We start from the raw sequence: 26,239 nt of genomic DNA on the forward strand, positions 1-26,239 counted from the left end.
GGGTAAAACACTGACATCATGGTTGTGGCGTGTTAGTGCCCCCCTCCCAGACTAATGCCACCTGCCCTCATGCCCCAGAGTGGGGTGGTGGCGCCACGCTGGCGATGGCAGGGTGATCATCTGCTCTCAGCACAGTGGGACCTGTAGCTGCACCAGCATGGAGCCACGGGCGGTCCTGGGGGAGGGTGCTGCGGTGTAGTCAACCCTCTGCCCTGTCTGGCACATAGTCCACTGTTAATCAAATGAATTTACCCCATTGAGAAAAATCTAAACTATCCACACCAAGTTTATTCAAACTTTCAGATTGGTTCACAGGTTTTAGATGAAGTTTAGTGCTATGGTATTGACCACAGTACTTTAGAGAGATCTAAAGACAGGCGAGTGGACCTGGGACTGTCTGTAGCAGGGAGGGGAAGGTCATGCCACTACTGAACACCACCGAGAGGTGTGGCCATCTGCTGGTCAATCAGGGTGCTGGCACAGCTACACTCCTCTTCAGGATGATTCTGAGCACTGCGCACGGTACAAGGTTGCTTGATCAGACAGGACAGGATTCTCAAGACCTCATTTAAGACATGTTTGCCCTGGTTTTGATTCTGAATGCGATCGCAAGCCACTGGCCCTACATCGCATCGACATCCACATAACACCCGTGGAGATGTCAGTCTCTTGAACCGGCTGTGCATGAGTGATATGTGTATGAATGAGGTCCACTGTTTGCACACGGATGTGAGTGGAATATTTCCGCACCACAGAGTAATATAATGCAGCCCACTCACCAGAAGAGGGGTTGTAAGAAGGACTATCCTCCATCACAAGCCTCTATGCTTCACCACTGACCCTACTGTATGAACCCACTTTACAGTGCTGCCTGCCTGGCTCCCTCCATACCACCACTACCCAGCCAACCCAAACTGGAAAAAAATCTTCCACTGCGTTTCAAAGACCTGTCAGCAGTACTGTAATTTATCACCCCCGAGCCCACTGAGTAATTCTAATGGCATGTATTTTGATGACTTATTTTGATATATTTAATGACGCCATAAAACGAACCCTGAAGTTGAGTCGATGCCTCTAGCTGAATACTTAAGTACCCAGTGTGTGTGTTCTGAGTGATTTGGTCGAGAGAATTTGCGACGCTCTTAAAGCATGAATAAAAGTGAGCTGGGGAGTGGTGTCTTGTTTGTGTGATAAACAGAAGAAGCACCATGGTGATGCGCAGCGACCTTACATGTTCTTATGTGACCTGATACCTATAAAATCCACTTCCTTCTTACTCCTCTCTGCAACAATAGCTCTCATTTTTATCCATTATCCACTTTCATCCATTACCTCCTCTAATTTCATACTCTGAAAATCCACTCTATGTCAGTCTATGATTTCACATTTAATCACCAGTCCAAATAGAGATAAAGAATTTAGATTTTTTTTTATAGATGTAAGAAACCGCTATTAGTGAATTTCACCTTAGTGTCTTGGACGTGGCTCAAGTTCCTCATAGTTTCCATTTCTGCATGCAAGCAGATTGGAATATACAACCCCAGTGCATTTCTTTGGGTCTTTGAGTTTATGGTTTCAGGTCTAATGACCCAATGATTTAAGGTCTGGGAGGCTGTATGTGTGTGTTGCTGTTCGCCAGGCTCTTAGCTCTAACATGGCTATGTCCCCATAGCATTTATGAGTGGAGGTGAAGCATCCCCCGCATGCTCTTGCAATAGAACAAAGTACGGAGCCAAGGCATTTTTTGCTCTTACACATAGTACTTGGTGCTTTTAGGTGGGATTTGTTTAACTCTGATAGAATATTGTATCTGCTGCTGCATACTATTCAATCATGGTAAGCTCTATGAATTTGATCTGATTGATTGTTGGCCTGTTTGTTCATCTAATTCACCCAAGGGTTTGTAATTTATTGAAGTCTCTAAAGAAAAGGATATTTTAAACGCTGATATCAGACAACATAACGTTGGGGAGACACATTTACCTAGAGTGAATAGAACAAGCAAATCATGAGGGTTGAATGGTGAGAAGTGAACACTTCTGACATGGATGTCACATCTCACGTGTGATGCCTATTTTAACTTCTGTCTTTCCCCAAAATGCTGTGGAAAAAGGGACAAGACAGCAAATTAAATCTCTTAACGGTTTTGATGTTAAGACCTTAGAAAATCTTCCAGCGGCTTGTTTAAACCACTCAGCTTCAGAGGGTCCCTGTTCAGGCTCAGATGTCTCTGTAAACTGCTTATTGTCTCCCCAGAAAGTGGGCTTTGAGATTCCTTTCCAAAGGAAAGCCCGAAGCCTACTAACAACCCTACTGTACATTTGTTTTAGACCCACACACTGATTTTATGCTTTCCAGGACATTCAGTGACTTGCAGTGGCAATCACTATACACTATACTACAGTATACCATCAGTGATCACATACGGCCAACAGAATGACAAAGCAAGAGAGGTTGCTTAGTAACAGTGCGATTGGATACCGTCTTTATGTCTGATCTGCATCCTAAAAAGATGGATAGATACATCACACGTGAGTAGGAGGCATACTTGACTGTTTTCAGATCATTCTAAAGCTATTTTCTGCTTGGATTAGTATGCAAAAGAAGGAGGCTGTGCCATGTTTCAACAAAAGTGAAATTGTTCAACATCTGGCAGCGTAGGTAGAGAGATTGGCTCTTCAAATGCGGCTGGTAGTACATTATGGTTGTATAGTATCATTGTGAAAAATATCATCCAAATGTAAACATTTTTATTTTAGGAACAGAGCTTCCATTTGTCACAAATTGATGGTGTAGAACTGTGGCACTTGTGGGATATATTTTAAACCATTCCCAACATTGAGAGCTTGACAGGCTCAGCTTTGAGCAGAGAGAGAAGCGAGTAGCGTGACTGCAGTGACCTCTACGCTTGATTGATTTGAGAATGTAGACAAGATGTCCCTAGTATGAAAGCTACCAATTTTATCCCTCATCTCTGAGACTTCTGAAGGAAACAGATCAACATCAAAATCAAAGCCCCTCTTGTATCTGCTAACAGTTGAGAAGTTGAAAAGCAGAGGGAAGGAGAGTGACACCTCAGTAAAGGCTTGCTTTTAGCTGCTAGTGCTCTGCTCTCTTTGGTGTTGACCCGGATTCTGCTGGAGAAGTTGTGTTATCACATAAGACATTTCAAGCAGAGTTTTGTTTTTCTTATCTTCATTTATGCCTGCTCTTGTATAGAAGTTGTGTTAACACGTCTCACAGCCCTCGTTCAGTTGATGACCTTGAGCTTTAGGATGGAACCTTCTGTGGTGTAGAATATATTTGTGACGTGTGAGCGTGTGTTTGCTGTGGCACTGAATTGTGAAATCACGTTTGTGCACATTATCATCGGAGGCGGCTTTTTTGTTGTTGCCACATGCAGTGATAAATCTGTTTGGGAATGGGGGCACTGTACCACATCCTGAAGTACGAGAGGCATGGGGCAGCATTATTTAGATAAAACGAATTGCCAGCAGCCGTTCAGGAGCAGACACTGCAGAGATATAAACCAGGGTGACAGCAACCTCTGCATCGCTGCTCTCCAGAGGAAGACACAAAGCTATTTTCTTTGGCCTATAACAGTAAAGCAGTCCTGCGATGGCCAGCAGTAAATTCCTGTTGTGTAATTACAATCAATATCGAAGACTCGCTCAGTAGCCAACAAGGTCAAATGGTACAGGGAAGAGCTGCACGGCTGGATAATGCCAAACAGATAGATGAATAAATAACTGGATAAAGTGTCATCTTATTTCATTCTTCCGAGGTGGGGTGTGACAGGGTAATGTGGCCCCCTGTTTTCAGCCTGCCAGGTCTCCTGGGTGTGCAGGGAACAGCAGGAGGTCCTGCACTCAGCCCTGGACAAGCAATGGAGGAAGCAAAACACCTGGGACCTCCTGACACAAACTATCATTGTGCTGTGTTTGTGTGGGCGTCCATGTGTGCGTGCGTGCGTGCGTGTGTTTGTGCGTGCGTGCGTGTGTTTGTGTGGGCGTCCATGTGTGCGTGCGTGTGTTTGTGCGTGTGTGTGTTTGTGCGTGTTTGTGCGTGCGTGTGTTTGTGCGTGCGTGTGTTTGTGCGTGCGTGTGTTTGTGCGTGCGTGTGTTTGTGCGTGCGTGTGTTTGTGTGGGCGTCCATGTGTGCGTGCGTGTGTTTGTGCGTGCGTGTTTGTGCGTGCGTGTTTGTGCGTGCGTGTGTTTGTGCGTGCGTGTGTTTGTGCGTGTGTGTGTTTGTGCGTGTGTGTTTTTGTGCGTGTGTTTGTGCGTGTGTGTGTGTGTGTTTGTGCGTGTGTTTGTGCGTGTGTTTGTGCGTGTGTTTGTGCGTGTGTTTGTGCGTGTGTTTGTGTGTGTGTTTGTGTGTGTGTGCGTGTTTGTGCGTGTGTGTAATTCACATGAACAGGACAAACACTTCACCAATACACATTTTTCATCCCACATTCCACCAATATGTTTGATTAGGAATAAAATCCTTTGATTTAAATGAAAGGTAATATATTTTATTTAAATTAAAGGTAATTGCATGAGCCAAGATCCCAAAATATCACACTGAGTATACTTGATTACACAAGCAGATTAAAGTTAGTGAAAATGTAGAAATTCTTAAAAGAAAAGTTTTTAATTATTGCTTCCTTCTCCCATTCCTTCTCTTCATGGCGCTGGTTGAGCACATGTATACATACGAATGTGTGGTGTATGTCTTTGGGCCCGTGCCCAGTAGTATTGTCGACTAGCTCGTCAGCCACCTAATGCCCTGTAGGATGCAGTGCAGGGGTGTGGGAGAGGCACACAGCCAGGCAGCCAGCCTTGGGGCTCTGCAGACACTGGATAAGAGCCTACTCTGGAGGGGGGCGGGCCAGCACTGCTTACTGCCCCCTCTCCTCTCCTCTCACTCCCCTCTCTCTACCTCTCTCCCCTCTTTCTCTCTCCTTCCCTTCAGCCAGGCATGAGGCAGGGCGGGGTGGCTGCATTAGTATTCTGCTGAGACAGGCACACTTGCACAGAGATAGGAACACTTTCTCCTCTACCAGGGGAATAATCAGCTTGGCCTTTTCCCCCTTTCCTCACTTTGCCTTATACAACTCTGCTAATTTGGTTTGATTTTAATTTTGTATTTCACTTTGTAGCGGCAGCAGCATTTTCTGTGAGTGTTTGTTTGTATATATATATATGCGTGTGTGCGCGCGCACGTCAGCATTAAAACCAACAGCCTATTTCCCATCTGCCCATCCCTAGTTGAGAGGCGATAGAGTATGGGGCTTATTGAGAGGGGGGTCAGTGAGTCCCAGGTTCATTTGAGACAGGCTGCCTGCTGCCCTCTGCTTATCAGATAGGCTGCTCAGGACAGCAGGCTGCTATCAGATACAGATAGCATCTCAATCTGATCCTGGTCCTACAGGAGAGACGCCAGCCTGCCATCACAGCCTCTGATCTGCCTCCTCTTTCTCATCCTCTCCTTATCTTCTGTCTCCCTCCTCCTCACTCTCTCTCTCCCCCTCCCCTTCCCATCATCCTCTCTGTGGCCTCAGCTCAATGCCTGTCCGTTATTGCTTTTTCCCCTCTCAGAAGATTCACTCTCTTCTACTCCTCTTTGCCAACATTTGTTGTGGATCGTTATTCACCCCCCCCCTCCCACCTTTTCTCTCACATATCCTTGTTGTCAGCTTTTTTATTTGCATGTGCACAGGCTTTATATGCAGTTATCAGCTGCGTAGACACTCATTCAGCTGGGATGTACCATCAATTGTTAGCCTGTATGAAATATCCATAGTCTACCATTGTCCTTCTTTATTTACTGCTTAATACAGTTAGTTTGGGATGCAACTCAGATGATGCCCAGTGAACAGGAGAGATGCAGAGGCAGCCAGGGGAATAGAGAGAGCAGAGTAGAGCAGTAAACTGAGAGGCTGTAGGGGATGCAGTAGTGTCACATTTCTGATTGATCGCTACTTAAGGCCCCTGGATCACTCTCCTTGTAGCCCTCGGCATTACCACAACAGACCGGATGACAGCGAGACTAGAAACTTTCTGTACTGTTCCATGCTCTCACATTGATACCAATGACCTTATAGACAAAATGCTGCAAGCAGTTGTCCCTTTATAATCGGTTATCAACCTGATAGAGTCTGGGGAAAGGTTCTGAGGGAATTATCTAATATGTACACAGTATGTATTGAGACATGTGAGACATGCATTTTCTCTAAATCCTTGAAATGTTCCCCTGTCCTTGCAGGCAAAGACTCCCGACTAAGAATGTGTACTACTACCGTTGCCCTGACCATCGGAGAAACTACGTGATGTCTTTTGCCTTCTGCTTTGATCGAGAGGATGATGTGTACCAATTTGCTTACTGCTACCCCTACACCTACACCAGACTGCAGCACTACCTGGACAGCTTGGAGTGCAGGAACCTGGACTACCTGCAGAGGGAGCAGCTGGGGCTCAGTGTGGTGAGTGTGTGTGTGTGTGTGTGCGTGCGCATGCGTGCGTATACGTGTGTGTCCTCTCTCCCTCATCAAACAGTTTTCAACAGACTACCAAAGAGCCCACAGCCCAGGTCTATCCACCAGTCCTCCGCTTCACATTTTCATGTTATCAGTATGACTGTTCAACTCTGTGTGATTGTAGCCAGAGGACAGGAGGGATCCTTGACTGTGCTACTGTAGGTGGTGTGGTGGTGAGGCTGGTTGAGCCACACAGAGTGTCTCCTCTCTGTGTTGTGCCTGTGCAGCGCTGCACGCTGGTTGCCCTCTGAAGGAGAACACTGCTGCCTGTAATCAGGAGAGCTCTCTCTTTTCACAGGAACAGGAAGAGGATCTTTCACACTGCCTGCAGTACTGTCTGCTCTTATCAAATAATAGTAGGAGAAAAACTCATTAGAAATGCTTATTATTATTATTTTTGTGTTATTATTTTTTTAAATAACATTTGTCAAGGAGAGCTAGCTGCAAGGGGCAATGTTGAAAGTGCATATATTAATAAGGAATGTGATGTAAATTTTAAAAGGAGTCACATTTTTATGAAATATGGTTTGAAAGGGCAGATGATGTTGGTGAAGAATAATTTCAGAAAGTGATCTCTCAACTAATAGAAGCCCAGAATTGGCAACAAAGACAAGAACAGGTATCGGCATATTCCTTCAATAGTTCCCATCATATAATTAGAATTCTAGAATTCTATTAGTTGTTCTATGCTTCCCACTGTCCTATGACATGTCCAAGTACAAAATGAGGGCTCCAAACTGTGCAGCATTAGTTCTACTTTTTAGCCTCACCAGCACTTTGTGATAAATACAAGAAGTTCAGACATAAAACTGAGTAAGTTGGCACTCAGACTAAGGATTAGTTTAGTATGCATAGTCATAGAGGCGTTTTATGGCCTTATTTGTCTTTTAATGTCCTGCGGTCCTGGATCTCTGACAGCCCGGCCCAGCAATCTCATTACGACCTGCAATGAGAGAGGGATGAGGGGACCTTTCCGTCTGCTGCAGTAAAGAGCCCAAGTCCCTCCAGTGGCTTCACACACCCACATGATACATGTTAGCTGGAAGAGCTTACTATATACAGTACCAGTCAAAAGTTTGAACACATCTACTCATTCCAGGGTTTTACTTTATTTTTTACTATTTTCTACATTGTAGAATAATAGTGAAGACATCAAAACTATGAAATAACACATGGAATCATGTAGTAACCAAAAAAGTGTTAAACAAATCAAATATATTTTATATTTGAACCACCCTTTGCCTTGATGACAGCTTTGCAAACTCTTGGCATTCTCTCAACCAGTTGCATGAGGTAGTCACCTGGAATGCATTTCAATTAACAGGTGTGCCTTGTTTAAAGTTAATTTGTGGAATTTCTTTCCTTCTTAATGTGTTTGAGCCAATCAGTTGTGTTGTGACAAGGTAGGGGTGGTATACAGAAGATGGCCTTATTTGATAAAATACCAAGTCCATACTACAGTATGGCAAGAACAGCTCAAATAAGCAAAGAGAAACGACACTCCATCATTACTTTAAGACATAAAGGTCCGTCAATCTGGAAAATGTCAAGAACTTTTAAAGTTTCTTCAAATGCAGTCGCAAAAACCATCAAGCGCTATGATGAAACTGGCTCTCATGAGGACCGCCACAGGAAAGGAAGACCTTGAGTTACCTCTGCTGCAGAGGATAAGTTCATTAGTCCAAATTATAGATTTTTGGTTCCAACCACCGTGTCTTTGTGAGACACCGAGTAGGTGAACGGATGATCTCCACATGTGTGGTTACACCGTGAAGCATGGAAGAGGAGGTGTGAGGGGTGTTTTACTGGTGACACTGTCAGTGATTTATTTAGAATTCATTGCACACTTAACCAGCATGGCTACCACAGCATTCTGCAGCGATACGCCATCCCACCTGGTTTGCTCTTAGTGGGACTATCATTTGTTTTTCGACAGGACAATGACCCAACACACCTTCAGACTGTGTAAGGGCTATTTGACCAAGAAGAAGAGTGATGGAGTGCTGCATCAGATGACCCGACCTCTACAATCACCCGACCTCAACCCAATTGAGATGGTTTGGGATGAGTTGGACCACAGAGTGAAGGAAAAGCAGCCAACAAGTGTTCAGCATATGTGGGCACTCCTTCAAGACTGCTGGAAAAGCATTCCAGGTGAAGCTGGTTGAGAGAACCCCCCCCCCACACACACACACAGAAACCACATTGTGCATATCTACACACACAATGAAAGAGTGATTTCTGTTTCATTGCCCTTTCAGATGCAGACTCCATGAAGAAATGACACTGTGGCATTAAATAGCAAATGGACCTATAGTAAATCATCAGGGGGTAAAACAAAAGCCTCAACATTTAGTGTGGCGTTCACTGGTGAGCTTGACTGATTGCCTTAGCATGAACAATAGCATTTTCAATCAGCCTCTCACTCAGTTTAACTTGTGCATGAAGGCATAAGATAGAAAGTGTGCTGTACAATGCTCCTTATTTCTGATCATTAGGTATGGCTTGCTCATAGGCTAGTCATAGCTCCAAATGGAACTTGTTGGAAAGCTTGATTTCAGAGATGTAGCTACACATTTGAGGTGTGATTATAAATCAGAGGGTGCTTGGATTGTTTCAGACCAGAATGAGCCTGAAAGTGCTTGTCAGAACTGCAGGGCTAGAATTTGTCAGTGACACAGTTCCTCCCCTTTTCTGCTACTCCGCATTAACTTTCAACTTTCATTGTTGGAGGGATTTGAAAGGAGGGTTATGTCAGTGTGTACATTGGCTGATGTCTCAGGGAATGTAAACAAGTGCCAAAGTAAGAAAAGATGAGGAGGAGACAAACTGGACTCAGAGTGATAGACTTAGACTGGAAGACAAGCCCAGGGAATCAGGCCTCAGGGCCAAGCAGCTGTAGCACACTAGGTCTACCTGCCTACCGATAAACAGCTGCAGTAATTGTGATGCCTCGTCTCTACCAAACACAAAGAGAGATCATAGCTCCACTGTAATAGGGGAGGACTACTATAATTGCACTTCTGGGATAATAACAAATGCTTGAACTGCATATTGCCTTTTAGCCTCCGTCTCTCTACCATCCCTTTATCGTTTTTTTCTCTCTCTCTCTTCTCCACTCCCTTTTTATATAGCGCCTAGATCTGCTTCAGGGACCAATAGTAAAACAGCTTTTTGATGGCGTATGTGCTACTGTAGGTGAACACCAAAGCTTTGTAAGCATACTAAGCAGTATGCGTTTGCATGTTTGTCAGTCAGTGTATGGAAATCTTTTTTGCCATCTGCTTTGCCCAGGTGTCATTCAATGAGATGTGGGGTGAGGTTGGAAAAACCTCTGTTCATCTGTGACAACTTAACAGGCAGCTCGGGCTTTTGTTTATGGCCAAAGGTTTCTTTCCTTCAGCTCTTTTAAGACAGACATTACAGATATACTGGATGTCTCTCTTGCTTCTTGTACCCTAACACATTCTTTGTGATGGTCTACAGTCCTGTGATGGACTCGTGGGTTATATGAAAGGTTTTTATAGAGTTTCTGTTCCAAATCAAATCAAATCAAATCAAATCTTCTGTTGGAAGGGTTAGGCAGTGTATCCATTCCCCTGTTCTCTCTTTCTGAACATTTCTCCTACAATCCATTCCTTGACTGTTGTGTGAGCTACTCTCCCCCCTGAGGGACAAGTCCATGAAGACAGAGTGGATGCTGCTTGGACCTTTCTCTGCTAACAAGTGTGTGCACTCCAGGCAGAAGTTTCCTTAAACTATTCCACCATTTCTCTCGTATTGACTGCTAAAAAGACGGCCAGGTTCCAGTATTGAAAGCACACCAAGTGTGTTTGCTACACAAGTTGACAAAGCATTTTCTTATGGGCAGAGTCAGTCTAGGAGTTGCAGAGAAAGCACTTTTACCATTCCCTTCCTGTCATGATGGCCAACTGTGACACTATTTGTCACCTCTGACAAAGCAGCCCTTATCTGCAGCCATCTATGATTAATGTGCAAATAAGAGCTGCTCAGGATGATAAGTGAGGAGTCGATGACCATCCTTAAGTCTGCACCCCTCAGCTGCCATCACTGAGTTCCACAATACTTACTGTGTTTTATGAGGGAAAAAGAATCACCCTAAAAGTATTTTCTCAAAACAGAGGATTTTATCATTTCGAAGTGTGCAGCTTAAATAAGGAAAACAAGTTCCTCAAATTTGACATAGGAACACAATAAACTGACATTGTTGCAACGGAGTTACACAATGCTTGCTGTAATAACCACAAAACCCTTTGCTCCTCATTCTAAAACAGCTCTGAGCTTGTCTACAATAATAGGCCTTCTAAGTGCCCTGTGGATGTCACCTTCAAACGTTCAGGGCTCACACAGACTGAGGATGTAAAGAGGCCCTTCCATCCCAATGCTCCAAGGAGGAAAGAGGCGTGTGGAAACGTCAGATGATGTGCTGGTCTGGGAAGGTGATTTTCTATGGTCCTAATGGCCACTGGGTCTCCTGCAGACAGGCTGTAGGGGACTGTGTCTTCGTGCCTGTTAGTGGGAATAAAGGATGAGAGGGGCCCTTTGGCCCACGGAGTTGGCACTGCGGCTGTCTGCTGGGCTTATCGCTGTGTTTGTACACTGCGTGCCAAGATTTAATCAATAGCCACTCTACCTTCCGCTAGGAGAGAAGGTCAAACTGACTTGAGCGTTAGTAGCTGATGCTAGAGAAGAGAAGAGAAGAGAAGAGAGGGAGACTAGGTTTGTCTTTCCTACTGCATGGTGGATGGATGACCATGCTGTGTGAAACCAGGCTGCTGGGTAATTGCACGAGGTCTTGCCATTTACTGGCTTAACAGCAGCCAAAGTGTCTCACACAACATCATGAAGCATTTTGCTCTCCCTTTGTGTCCACTCTTTCACATCCCCGTTCAAGGATGCTGTTGACAGCAGCCATGTCTGTTCTTCCATGAATGATTCTATGATGGCGGTCTAATTTGGAGAGCCCTCCAACAGCTGACTGGTATTTTTGAGCCTCTATCAGACTGCCTGGGCAAGCCTTCATTATCATCTGTATGAGCTGAGAGCACAATATCACATACAGCGACCGCACTAAGTGGAAGTCGTTTGGAACATACAGAGGGAATTGATGATCTCTAGTTCTGACGTCTTGCTGAGGAATGCTGTTTGCCTATATGTGATAACACTGCAGCAGCCTAGAATGTCATACACCAGACCTCGGCTCAACCTTTCTGAAGGGTTGTGGGGTCATGCATGATCACTTTTGCTTGACCCTGGCTGCTCTGGTTGCTATGACAAGAAGCTGGCCTTTATTGGTATTTGACCTCTATTCCAACATAGTTGGAAAGTGCTGATGTAGCTGGATGTGCATTTAGGGATATAAATGGGTCTGTTTCACCTGTTATATCTCAGCAAGGTTGGATCAATGGCTTGGCCTCTGACCCCAACAGTAGAGCAAGGAATTTATTCCACATGAAATTGAAGATAAAACGGTTTATCCAACCCCATGCTATTGAGCTGGCCTTTTATCTAGACCAATGAGATTCCTCTAGGCTGTTGTCTCAGTGCTTTATTGCATATCATGACCCCTATAGCAATGCCATCTCACCAGTGTTTAGTATAGTAATGACAAAAGAATGGAGTGGGCTGGAGAAAAGGTAGGTATGGCTAGTGTGGTGGAGACAGTGGCCATTGTCATTAACATACGTTATCTTAAGTGGAATTGGAGGCCATAGCCTATGTGTGGTAGAAAGATAATTCAGTAGAATGTTTGTCAGATGGTGGTGTATTTTCCAACTTGACTTATTATAATGCATGCACAAAAAGAGCAGATTTGCTCAGTCAGAGATAATATTTATTTTTGAAATTGGAAATCGCTCACACCTTTAAGGCTTAACGCTCTCTCAATATTGTGGAGCGGCTCTGTGAGCTACTTTATATTCACGGGCCCGCAGATAGAATGACTGAGTGGTGAGAGAGGAGAGGGGTGCTTTATGGACAGGAGGATATCACCCAGCATGGCTTATGTTGTCACTTAGCTGGCAGCAGCTCTCTCAGCCTCAGATACAACACCTCTGCCTCCTCTCTCATCCTCTCTCTCCTGCTGCACTCGCCTATAATAGATAGATCTTCTCCATCATCAACAACCCTGTCCTCACATACTGAGGCATCGGCACCAGAGGAGAGGTGGTACTGTTAGCAGACCCACAACCCTCACAGTGCAGGGATGACATTTCTCACTGGCACCTAGCTCCAGTGGTGGGCTAGGTAGGTAGTGGTGGTGCTGGGAAGGAAGGCTCTGCTGAGGGAGAGTGGTTACTGCAGGTGCTGCCTTGCAGTGTGGGAGTCATGTGGAGGGGGTTGGGAGAGTGAGTTATCGAGTGACAGAGGAAAAGGGATGCGTTCTCAAATGGATCCGCTGCAGCAGACACGCTCGTTTGCTCCTTCTCAGAGAAATCTAATCCAAGCCACAAAGCTCTGCACTGCCGTCCTTCTCGCTCTCTCTGCCGCCCGACAATGAATATTTACTAACCACTACTTTCTAGATGACTCCATGGATGGAGGACTGTGCATGTAAAAAAGTATCTGTTTCATTTTAGTGTCAGTCCTCCTCTCCCATGGGGCCAAGGAAGAGGAAAAATAAGAAATAGTTTTCTAAAAGTGTTCAGGTTTTTTAATAGGTCAGAATACACTTTTCTGACAGTGTAATTGCTTTCCATTGCTAGACCCATAGTGGGGAGTTGGGACCCTGGAAGGAAGAAGAGAGAAAAGAGGAGAGATAGAAAGAGATATAGAAGGGGAGAGAGAGAGAGAGAGAGCGAGAGCGAGAGAGCGAGGTGTACAGTAGATCATTTGTTAGGAGAAAAGAATGAAAATTAATGAAAAGAGTTGCTCACCCTCTGAATGCAGCCAAGCTTGAAATTCACTTTGAGGGAAACTTAATTTGTTGTAAATGGGTGAAAAACATATTTAGGAATAGGGAGGAGAGGCTGCGGTGCCTGTCTGTGGCAGATGAGAATGCTATGCTCTGAATGCTTAAGCTGAATGGGGAGGAAATGCATAGCCTGTTATTTTCATCCATTGTAGATGGATAGTCATTATTACTCCCTCCTATAATGTCATTTGGGATGAAAATAAGTCTGTGATACTAGTGTATTTCTGAGAACTTCAAGCCTGTCCAAAGTTACATAGAAGGATAATAGTGTGTGGCCCAGTTGGCTTAGGGACAGATCCTATATGTCTTTGTGTCTAATTCCACAGGGGAAGATTATGTTGTGCTGGTTTAGAATTTCAATACTGTATAGATCGATACAGCCAAATTTGTTTTCTGATTAGCTGGTGGCTGTGGTATGGAATTACTGCCAGGGTATTTAAATCAGAAACCTGGTCCATTTTATCCCTGCCTGCAGTTATAGCCTAGACCTCAACATACATGTGAGGACAATTTTCTATGAAGCAAGTCATTTTACTCAGAAAGGCTGAACAAAGCGAAGTCCTTGACCCTGGTATACAGCACTCAGTACCCCTCTCCAATGTTCCCATAGCATAGTAGTTGGAGCCAGACAGTTGGAGCTCTCTGAGTGGGTGTGTGGGTGAGATGTACTCCCATGGAATTGAATGTGAGGATAAGAGTCAATGAAGAGGAGCAGCCATCCCTGCAGTGCCTTCAACAGAACAACTCTAAAGCCTATGAGACTTACATAAGTCTGATCTTCATTCCAGTCCTTCTTTTATGAGCCTGTCTGTCACACAAGGCATCCTCAGATGCTGCTGACCACAGTATGGTAAACATGTGAGGAGAGGACATATTGTCCCTGTTGAATAAAACAACAAGAGGCAGTCTCACTATAAATTAAACACACAGGGCCTTGAGGCAGTCATAGGGAGGACAGCCCAAGGGTGAGGGCGTGTGTTTTAGGGCGGTCAGGGTTGGGGATGAGCAAGCGTGGTCACTGAAGCGCTTTCTCTCTCTACGTGGTCCTGGGGTCCTCTACAGAACAGTGGCCTCCACCCTGGCCACAGGCCCTAACCCTACACTCCTCCGGGATCAGCCCCTCTGCCTCGGCCCAGTGCCCTGACATGTGGGGACTGGAGACGACTGATAACAAACATCTCCAGTCATCCTCCTCTGCCTCTCACACCCACCAGGCTTTTTATCCGCCCTGCACAGATACTCTTGTCCATTCCACACTTCTCTTTTAACTCCCCTGTTGCACTTCTCCTTTTTACCTGAAGTAAAGAAAAAAGGAAGGATGTGACTGGGCCCATTTTTCCTCCACTTTCTATTCACTCCTCTTCCTTTCTCCCTCAGCTCCCCCCAGCCCCAGTGCCTCTGTGTCTGCTCTTCTCCCCAACACTGGAGTGTCTGCCTGAGAGAGATGGATGCCAGCTCTCTCTCCAAAGGCACAATGTCTCTCCTCTCTAGCACGCCTGCACCTGCATATTGTGATATAGTGCTTCTATTCACTAGAGTCGATTGCCTTTAACGGAACCCAGGCAGACTGGGGAAATTGAAAGGGATTGCGGCCTGCTTTTCATCAGAGCAGGAGCGGCGCAGGCTGGAGGGTTTTGGGTCACGGGGGGCTCTGGGGGAGCTTGGCTGGAGAGGGGGTATGAAGGGAGGGGGGACTTGGATGTCAAGGAGATGGACTTGGATCTGCTGCCAGGTGGCGTGGCAGTTGATTTCTGTCGATTCACTCCCATCTGCATGGCTATTCATCTCTTTGGCGCCGGTTATGTTAGGAAATACTGTACTGCTGAATGAAATTATTCTCAGGAGAGGAGCGTAAAAGTAGAAGCCTTTTGTTCTTCTATGGATTTGTTTCCATGTGGGAGTTCCTATTGATCAGTTAAGTATTGAAATAAAGAGGGAAGCGCAGAAAGAAAATACACATCTTCTTCAAGGATTATCTCATGTTTTTTTCCATTTCATATCAATGTTTAGTTAATTCTTTGAACATGTCATGTTTAAGCTTTCCCTTTACGCCTTCATTCCTCTTGGAGAGAATCACTAAATGTAATTACTGATTTTTTTATAAAATCCTTGGTCTTTCTAACGAGTTAGCAACACATTTACATTACGCTTGTTATCTCTGTGGAGTGATAGATCGGCATCTATATGCAAATGAGCAGTCAACTGTGAATGCTGCTAAAGAAGAGAGAATACCTCAATGTGAAACCAGCTCGAAGAACAAAGAGATATTTTTTTTAATGGAAACTAGCTATTGATATCAAAGGGAATTAAATGATTCCAATTAAAATGACAAACTATTGACAGGGTCGTGTAGGATTCATGATGAGAATGGTGTGGTTCATATAGTGGACTTCTCTCTCTAGATGGTTTTCCCTGAAACTCTGTAGGCCATACAGTCGGTTATATCAGACTGTATCTGTGTGATCTACAGTAGTGAGTCTGATACGTTAGCCCTGATCGTCTCTGAATGGGAGCCATACGACAAGCTGTTTAAAGCTCAACATTTCTGCACACTTCACCAAATATACAATACTATATAACTGTAAGCCCTAGCTAATTTATACAAAACGTATCTTAATTTGTTTGTATGGTCAGTTTTACATTAGGTTGGACACTTCCGGTTATGTAAGATTTGTAAGGCGTTGATGTTAATTTGTGCGAGGGCAGAGTGAGAGGAGAGGGGCTGTGGCCAAAGAGGAACGTGGCTCTACCATGAATGGACCCTCCTATGATCACTGCTACTGTAGCAGACACTTAATGATCTCTTTAGAATGCAATAATAAAAGAGAAGTGCATTAAGCCCCATCCCGATATAATTGGATTATGTTAAGATAAATTAGTCGTGTCACTTCCTTGCAGGGCTGTCTTTGGAAGTTTAGATCTGTCATATGTAATAAAGTTTATGCCGTTCCTGAAATATGTGTTTAAATATTAGGGATTTGTGCATGAGTAATGGTGACAGCCCTTCCCTATACCTTCTTGGTTTCTATGGATACACCTTAGAGACGGGCAGATTTGAGCTTCCTGTCACCTATTATATGAATTGAAGACTTTTGTCCCATAAATACCTCTGTAACAGATCAATCTTCACATTTCCCCCCATTGCTACCACAGAACATGGAGGGAAAATAACATAGTCTCATCCACATGCACAAAAGCGCTCTGTCATGAGAAAAATCTGATATCTATTCAGTGACTTACCCTCAGATGTTCCATGACTTTTCACACATTGATTTGAAGGTGGTGAAGAGGCTGAGGGGTGAGGCAGAAAAGGGGATGGAGGGGCCACTTGAAAAGGAAATAACCTTTCGGACTGCGTGGATGTTAGATATAGCATCCCATAGATGCCCATTGTGGAGCCGTCAAGCTGCCACCCTATGATTTGAAACTTGCATTGGTGAGGCACAAAGCGGCTGCACTGGGCTTCCAGCGTCCATCTCTTTTCACTGAGCGATCAATAGTTGTCTTTGTCTCCTCGCTCTCCTCTTGACAGGCCTGCTTTTAAATGGCTGGTTTAACCAGTTACTTACAGGTCTCCTCAGCCTCCCATTTACATCCAAATCAATCACTCTAATGAAAATGAATGGCACAGTGAAAGCATAAGAATTGGCGTACAACAGTTCACTCTCCATGACAGACCTGTTTTTTTCCACACTATACTGTAAATGCACAATTACAGCACTGTTGTTGTTGTTTTTCTACATATCATTGACTCCTCACTTGGCTGTCTGTTTGAAGAATCGCTATTGGAATAGGATGTATTGGTCCATTCAGATTAGAGGCTAGTGTGCTGTAATGGGTGGTGTAAGTCTCTCAGTCAGCTCCATTCTGCAGAGAGAGCTGCAGGGCTTTCCTAATGATTCAATATATGAATGATGCTGATGAAGAGCATCGCCTCCCTCTCAAAGCCAGCCTGCTCATTCTGAGAGGAAGCAGCACTCCCATAGGACTGACTGACGCACACTGGTGAGGCAAAACAATATGACAGAACGATGGGAGCCCTCTGATTATAGAGCTTTGTCTCAACAATGATAACCTGTTTGAACTACAACTACAGGAATGATACATTGGATCGGTTTCATGTGTGTCCATTAGATTTTTAACAACCGATGCATAAAGCTCTGTCCTTGACCAGCTAGAGGAGATCCTAATGCTTGGGTATACTGGCATGGAACTGTGTTTATTTCAATATAACCAAAAGGGCAGAAATTGTAAAGAATATGCCATTTATACACGCAACAGTTTGTCTGCGTTATTGAGAGTAAACTTATGCCCAACCATTTGAAATAACTTGACGTTGACTAAATTGTTGACTATATAATCATGTCAGTAATAGACCTGTTTTGTTCACGATAATCTGCTTCTTCATGTTAATTTTTCATAAAATAAATGCTAACTTTGGTTTAGAGTTATGAAGCCTGTGCATCTGAAGGAGCTGATTAAGGGCCCATGTGCATGTGAAATCACAGCAGTGCCATCAGAATGCCTTTCAATTCCATGGCTGATTTAAGTACCTTGCAAATGTAACTAGATAGATAACAAAGGAGCTATTAAATAACTGACAAAGTACCAAGGTAGAGGCAGGGAGGATTAGCCTTTAACTTCACATAAGATTAGATAGCCTTGAGTTCTAATTAAAATCCCCATTCCCCTTCTAAGGTAGTAATTTCGATCTAAAAGAGAGAAGAAAGTTTGATGTTTTGCAGACATCTTCTTCCCTGTTCACTTCCAAACCTGTTTCTATCTTTCTCTTTTCTTAGACTTGATTGAAATCAATGTTATCTCTTCCACTGGGTAACACTTTCTTGCCCTTCCTCTGCCTGAAAGTCAAATGCCTTAATTTAATTTACCAGAGAACCAGTCCACTATACACCAGCACACAGATAAAAAAAACATACATACTATGCGAACATACCCACACACTCACATTGTTCCTCTATATCCTGTATGTTTACCTTTCAGATAAGGATTTTTGTCTAAAAAGTCATCCTCATGAATGCAACCTTGTCCTTTGCTCCTCTGGATGTTTCTTGTCAGAGGAGGTAGGTATTGTCTTTAATGCTCCTCTGGATGTTTCTTGTCAGAGGAGGTAGGTATTGTCTTTAATGCTCCTCTGGATGTTTCTTGTCAGAGGAGGTAGGTATTGTCTTTAATGCTCCTCCGGATGTTTCTTGTCAGAGGAGGTAGGTATATTGTATTTAATGCTCCTCTGGATGTTTCTTGTCAGAGGAGGTAGGTATTGTCTTTAATGCTCCTCCGGATGTTTCTTGTCAGAGACGGTAGGTATTGTCTTTAATGCTCCTCTGGATGTTTCTTGTCAGAGGCGGTAGGTATTGTCTTTAAAGAACAACAACAAACGGGTTGTTCTCCAGTGGAGAAGCCTTTACATTGAGCCACTGGTTAGTTGTGAAGGGTAAGCAGGCTGCATGAGCTGGTAAGAGGGACTGATTTGTATCTACATGAAGAAAATAACAATTAAGCTGATGGAGGAGAGATGGTGGCAACATTGACCCAAATGTTCAATAGCAGACAGACAGACTGTTAAAAAGGAGTTTGACCCTGTTCTCGGTGCCTGGCCCAATTTAGTTAGGTCATTATTTCCTCTGTGCTTGTTGTGACAGAGGGATGTTTACCTTGCTTTTAAAACTCCTCCACCTCATGGTTTCAGTTTCCCTTCTCCCCTTTTCCAGCTCATTAAACCCAAACCATTAAATTCTAGCAGAAAGCCTCATAGGCTGCTGTCTTAAATGAAAACAGTCAGAATTGAACTGATGGGATGGATCACTGTGCCCAAGCAAAAAGTTATCATCACTGTGCTTGATTTATTTTGCTATGTTCACTGCATGTATTTAGGATATACCAGACTAGTCGTAAGGCTCACTGCAATAACCATTATTCTACAAAAGAGTATTCTGATAGTCGACCCCTGAAATTAAACAGGCAATTTTACCTGGTAATTGGGTGGTAGGATATTGTATCAAACCCTGTGCTAAGGAACATACACTATGGCTATTCAGACAAATACCTTTTCTGTTTTCATCCAAACATTTTAGCAGAGATGGTAAAAGAGAAGAATTACCCAGAGTAAGTGTTCACTGAAAGTTTTATATGATAACTGGTAAGTAATATACTGTATGAGGTGAGGGACCTTCGTTTTCAATAAGATTTCAGGTGCTAAAGAAACATGTAGCAAGGCCAAATTTGTTGGCCTTATTGACTTATTTCTCTGCTCAATGTTATTTATCTAAATGGGAAAACATGGTCACAACAAACCAGGATCTAAGGGTTTTCTTGCCTCAAGTCACAGTCAGATAGATAGTTATTGGTAAAATGAAGCGTTTCTCTGGCCATCTGCAGTGATTTAAACAGAGAGAGGAAACTAACCCTCAGGAGACACAAGGACACCACCTCACCTCAGCCAGCTCCTCAGTTCATACATACAGGCTCAAACTGACACATAGCAGACACAGAACAGCCAGACTCGCCATTGTTTTATTAATCAGTTGAACTTGAAACGCCTTTTGAATTTGAAATGTACATCCTAAATGGTAATATACTGTATCTCAGGGTTAAATCATAAGAATTCTCTCAGTTAGCATCATAGAGGCAGGGAGCTGTAATTGCCATAAACATAGTCTAATGAAAGGTCTTTGGTGTACAGTATGTGATATTTTTTTACCCTGGCACATATCTGTGCATAAATACCATTTATAGCTTTAGTTAATTATCAGTATTTGTGCAGGGATTTAATAACTAGCGTAACCAACAGATGGCATTTTTCCAGTGTTTGCTTTGTTATAGTGGATGTTTGGTGTTCAAAGACACTGAGAAACCCAATGGGGGAACACTGAACAGTGATAGTCAGTGTTAGTCACCAGGATCAAACAGCAGGACAGCCTGATGACACATCTCACCACTGGCTTTTTTACCCACCTTAGTCCTACCGTTCGGAGCTACTTTGCCTCCCCAACCCCCTCCGGTTCGCCACTTTGAACTCCACTTCTGAGGCTGTTAATGAATGTTTTAATGGGCAAAATTGTAAACGTGTAATGGTGGTAGACCAGAGAGCCAATTAGTCATGAAGATTCATCTTCAAACAGAGGTTGTTTAGAGAGGTAGCATGAACATTATATAGATCCGTATGGATAATATCCCTGCAGTACTGTACCTAATGCATATTCCTCTCATTTGCAACATTTCCCTATGTAACCTATGGCTCACTTCACATGTACAATGGGGTCCGAAAGTTATTGACACCCTTGAAAAAATGAGCAAAAATGACTGTATCAAATAAATAATTAAAATACTGAGCTATATTGTATGCTCAAAAAAATTGGGAAACCATATTATTTTATACTAATGCAATTGCTCAGAGAAAGAGATTTGTTAACCAAGTAATACTTTTTTTCAATATTTGAATTATTTAATTTATACAGTCATTTTTGCTCTTCTTTATCAAGGGTGTCAATAATTAAGGACCCCACTGTACATCATCATGTTAGTGATTAGGTATGTTAGACTGCTGAAAAGAAAAGGCATCGTTTTATTGCCTTATTGACTTATTTCTCTGCTCAATGTTATTTATCTAAGTGGGAAAACATGGTCACAACAAACCAGGATCTAATGGTTTTCTTGCCTCAAGTCACAGTCAGATAGATAGTTATTGATAAAATGAAGCGTTTCTCAAGCTAACTTTACGTTTCATACAGTATAGATAAGTGGCAGACATACGGAGCTACTCGGAAAGTATTCAGACCCCTTCCCTTTTTCCACATTTTGTTACGTTACAACCTTAATCTAAAATTCATTAAATACATGTTTTCCCTCATGAATCTAAACACAATATCCCATAATGACAAAGCGAAAATAGTTTATTTTTAAATTATTATTATTTTTATTTTTTTTACATTTGAGCAAATGTATAACAAATACAAAACAGAAATACCTTATTTACGTAAGTATTCAGACCCTTTGCTATGAGAATAGAAATAGAGTTCAAGTTCAACTGTTTCCATTGATCATCTTTGAGATGTTTCTACAACTTGATTGGAGTCCACCTGTGGTAAGTTAAATTGATTAAACATGATTTGGAAAGGCACACACCTGTCTATGTAAGGTCCCACAGTTGTCAGAGAAAAAACCAAGCCATGAGGTCGAAGGTATTGTCCGTAGAGCTCCGAGACAGAATTGTGTCGAGGCACAAATCAGGGGAAGGGTACCAAAACATTTCTGCAGCAGGTCCAAGAACACAGTGGCCTCCATCATTCTTAAATGGAAGAAGTTTGGAACCACCAAGACTCTTGTTAGACTAAACAATTGGGGGAGAAGGGCCTTTGTCAGGGAGGTGACCAACAACCCGATGGTCACTCTGACAGAGCTCTAGAGGTCCTCTGTGGAGATGAGAGATCCTGCCAGATGGACAATGATCTCTGCAGCACTCCAACAATCAGGCCTTTATGATAGTGGCCAGACAGAAGCCACTCCTCAGTAAAAGGCACAACAGCCCGCTTGGAGTTTGCCAAAAGATTTTCTGGTCTGATGAAACAAAGATGAAACTAAGATTGAACTCTTTGGCCTGAATGCCAAGCGTCACATCTGGAGGAAACCTGGCACCATCCCTACGGTGAAGCATGGTAGTGGCAGCATCATGCTGTGGGGATGTTTTTCCGCTGCAAGGACTGGGAAACTAGTCAGGATCGAGGGAAAGATGAACAGAGCAAAATGCAGAGAGATCCTTAAAAACCTGCTCCAGAGCGCTCAGAACCTCAGATTGGGGCGACGGTTCACCGTTCACCTTCCTAAACACACAGACAATACAACACAGGAGTGGCTCTGGGACAAGTGTCTGAATGTCCTTGAGTGGCCCAGCCAGAACCTGGACTTGAACCCGATCTAACATCTCTGGAGAGACCTGAAAATATCTGTGCAGCGACTCTCCCCATCCAACCTGACAGAGCTTGAGAGGATCTGCAGAGAGGAATGGGATAAACTCCCCAAATACAGGTGTGCCAAGCTTGTAGCGTCATACCCAAAAAGTCTCGAAGGCTGTCATCGCTGCCAAAGTTGCTTCAACAAAGTACTGAGTAAAGGGTCTGAATACTTATGTAAATGTTTTTTATTTGTACTTTGCTAACATTTCAGAACCCTGTATTTGCTTTCTCATTATGGGGTATTGTGTGTAGATTGATCCATTGAATCCATTTTAGACGTAAAAAATGTGGGAAAAGTCAAGAGGTCCGAATACTTTCCGAATGCACTGTAACTTAGGTTAGGTTTGGTTAGATAGCTAACTATATATATATACAGTTGAAGTTGGAAGTTTACATACACCTTAGCCAAATACACTTGCACTTAAACTTTTTCACAATTCCTGACATTTAATCCTAGTAAAAATTCCCTGTCTTAGGTCAGTTAGGATCACCACTTTATATTAAGAATGTGAAATGTCAGAATAATAGTATAGAGACTGATTTATTTCAGCTTTTATTTCTTTCATCACATTCCCAGTGAGTCAGAAGTTTACATACACTCAATTAGTATTTGGTAGCATTTCCTTTAAATTGTTTAGCTTGGGTGAAACGTTTGGCTAAACTTCCACAAGCTTCCCACAATAAGTTGTGTGAATTTTGACCCATTCCTCCTGACAGAGCTGGTGTAACTGAGTCAGGTTTGCACGCCTCCTTGCTCGCACATGCTTTTTTTTTTTAAATGTTCTATTAGGATTGAGGTCAGGGCTTTGTGATGGCCACTCCAATACCTTGACTCCTTAAGCCATTTTTCCACAACTTAGGAAGTATGCGTGTGGTCATTTTCCATTTGGAAGACCCATTTGCGACCAAGCTTTAACTTCCTGACTGATGTCTTGAGATGTTGCTTCAATATATCCACGTAATTTTCCTGCCTGATGATGCCATCAATTTTGTCTCAGTCCCTCCTGCAGCAAAGCCCTACCAAACATGATGCTGCCAACCCCGTGCTTCACGGTTGGGATGGTGTTCTTCGGCTTGCAAGCGACCCCCTTTTTCCTCCAAACATAACGATGGTCATTATGGCCAAACAGTTTTCATCAGACCAGAGGACATTTCTCCAAAAAGTACGATCTTTGTCCCCATGTGCAGTTGCAAACCGTAGTCTAGCTTTTTTATGGCGGTTTTGGAGCAGTGGCGTCTTCCTTGCTGAGCGGCCTTTCAGGTTATGTCAATATAGGACTCGTTTTACTGTGGATATAGATACTTTTGTTCCTGTTTCCTCCAGCATCTTCACAAGGTCCTTTGCTGTTGTTCTGGGATTGATTTGCACTTTTCACACCAAAGTACATTCATCTCTAGGTGACAGAATGCGTCTCCTTCCTGAGCGGTATGACGGCTGTGTGCTCCCATGGTGTTTATACTTGCGTACTATTGTTTGTACAGTTGTACAGATGAGCGTGGTACCTTCAGGCATTTGGAAATTGCTCCCAATGATGAACCAGACTTGTGGAGGTCCACAATTTTTTTTCTGAGGTCTTGGCTGATTTATTTTGATTTTCCCATGATGTCAAGCAAAGATGCACTGAGTTTGAAGGTAGGCCTTGAAATACATCCACAGGTATACCTCCAATTGACTCAAATTATGTAAATTAGCCTATCAGAAGCTTCTAAAGCCATGACATCAAGTGAAATAATCTGTCTGTAAACAATTGTTGGAAAAATGACATGGTAGATTTCCTAACCGACTTGCCAAAACTATAGTTTGTTAACAAACTAGTTTTAATGACTCCAACCTAAGTGTATGTAAACTTCAACTGTATAAGAAAAAGACGTAAAATATGGAGTGGCTGCGGATCCAACTTCTCCCTGACCTTTTTTTTTCCAGACTAAAGATCCTGACGCTTCTTCTCATGTGTTTCTTTCCCTCTACTTTACGCACACATTTTTGTGGTCTCCTTCCCTTCACATTTCTCACTGTGAATCGTGAATGATAATTCTTCAAGTTTTAACAGTGAAACGTCCATGCAGTATCTTGCACACCAACCATTTGATATTAATCAGTTTCATGGGGATATGCATTCAGAATGTTAGAGCAGATGGTGTTAACAAACTGTAGCATAACCTAGATGTATTTTGCCACTGTTGAGAAAAAAATGCCTTGGGTTTTTCGTCTTACTGTAATGTTATAGGCTACTACAGCCTATAAAATAACTGTTATTTTGTGAATCCTTTTTTTCCTCATTGTGTGTTTTTATAGCCCTCCCCATCCATCATTCTCTCTAATTTACCACTCTTTCTCTCCGTCTACGCTGGGATGTCAAAAGGCTTATGGCCCTATAAACTTGAGAGAAGGTAGCAAATGGAGCCGCATTGTCAGGTGCAGGTTGGGCCCTTATCAATAGAGCAGGACTGCCAGTAATTAGTAGCATAATCACCTTGGTAATTTAACCACTGCTCACTGTCGTGCCCTGCTCTCTCTGCTCTGTAGCAGGGCTGGGGACGGAAAAGACACTGCAGTACCATCAGGGCTCCAGGACACGTATCTCTGTGTCTTTCTCTCTTTTGGATCTAACGATCGATCAATCTATCTATCTGCTTATCTACACTGAACAAAAATATAAACGTGACATGTAAAGTGTTCGTCCCATGTATCATGAGCTGAAATAAAAGATCCCAGAAATTCTACATTACACTCGAAAAGCGTAGTTCTCTCAAATTTTATGCACAAATTTGTTTACATCCCTGTTAGTGCAGTTTTGTCACACAACACAATGCCACAGATGTCTCAAGTTTTGAGGGTGCATGCAATTGGCATGCTTTCTGCAGTAATGTCCACCAGAACTGTTGGCAGAGAATTGAATATTCATTTCTCTATGCTGTTTTAGAGAATTTGGCCGTACGTCCAACTGTCCTCACAACTGCAGACCACGTGTACGGCGTTGTGTGAGCGAGCGGTTTGCAAATGTAAACGTTGTGAACAGAGGGCCCATGGTGGCGGTGGTGTTATAGTATGGGCAGGCATAAGCTACGGACAACGAACACATCTGTGTTTTATTGATGGCAATTTGAATGCACATACTGTGACGAGATCCTGAGATCCCATTGTCGTGCCATTCATCCTCCATTGTCTTGCCATTCATCCTCCGTTGTCGTGCCATTCATCCTCCGTTGTCGTGCCATTCATCCTCCGTTGTCATGCCGTTCATCCTCCGTTGTCATGCCGTTCATCCTCCGTTGTCATGCCGTTCATCCTCCGTTGTCGTGCCGTTCATCCTCCGTTGTCGTGCCATTCATCCTCCATTGAAGTGGAATGGGACAACATTCCAAAGGCCAAAATCAACAGCCTGATCAACTCTAGAAGAGGGTGGGGGGGGGGGGCAATGCAAATAGTCTGGGTATGTCACGATCTTGGAAATGAGCGGACCAATGCGCAGCGTGCATTTATTTCCACATCTTTTTAATACAAAGTGAAACTAGAAACAAAACAACAAAACTTAAAGACCGTGAAGACGTAGTGTCCAAACACACGAACACAAACAATATCCCACAAACACAGGTGGGAAAAATATCTACTTAAATGTGATCCCCAATTAGAGACAACGATTACCAGCTGCCTCTAATTTGGAACCATACAAAACACCAAAATAGAAAATGTAAACTACAACACAACTGAATTTTAAAACTAGTTTACCTAGTCACGCCCTGACCTACTACACCATAGAGAGACAAGGGCTCTTTATGGTCTTTATTCTTTATTATTTTATTTATTATTTTACTCTT

General features: G+C 43.2%; 1 protein-coding gene across 1 annotated transcript in view; it reads left to right on the forward strand.

Annotated features, from left to right (window-relative positions):
• Positions 1-26,239, forward strand: part of agbl4 (AGBL carboxypeptidase 4) — a 407,773-nt gene that overhangs the window by 195,131 nt on the left and 186,403 nt on the right. Inside the window, exon 5 of the mRNA XM_020499111.2 lies at positions 6,247-6,463. Coding sequence (XP_020354700.2) covers positions 6,247-6,463 — 217 coding nt within the window. The remainder of the gene's footprint in view (positions 1-6,246; positions 6,464-26,239) is intronic.

The sequence above is a fragment of the Oncorhynchus kisutch genome, linkage group LG13 (genome assembly GCF_002021735.2).
Source record: "Oncorhynchus kisutch isolate 150728-3 linkage group LG13, Okis_V2, whole genome shotgun sequence".
NCBI classification, from domain to species: Eukaryota; Metazoa; Chordata; class Actinopteri; order Salmoniformes; family Salmonidae; genus Oncorhynchus; species Oncorhynchus kisutch.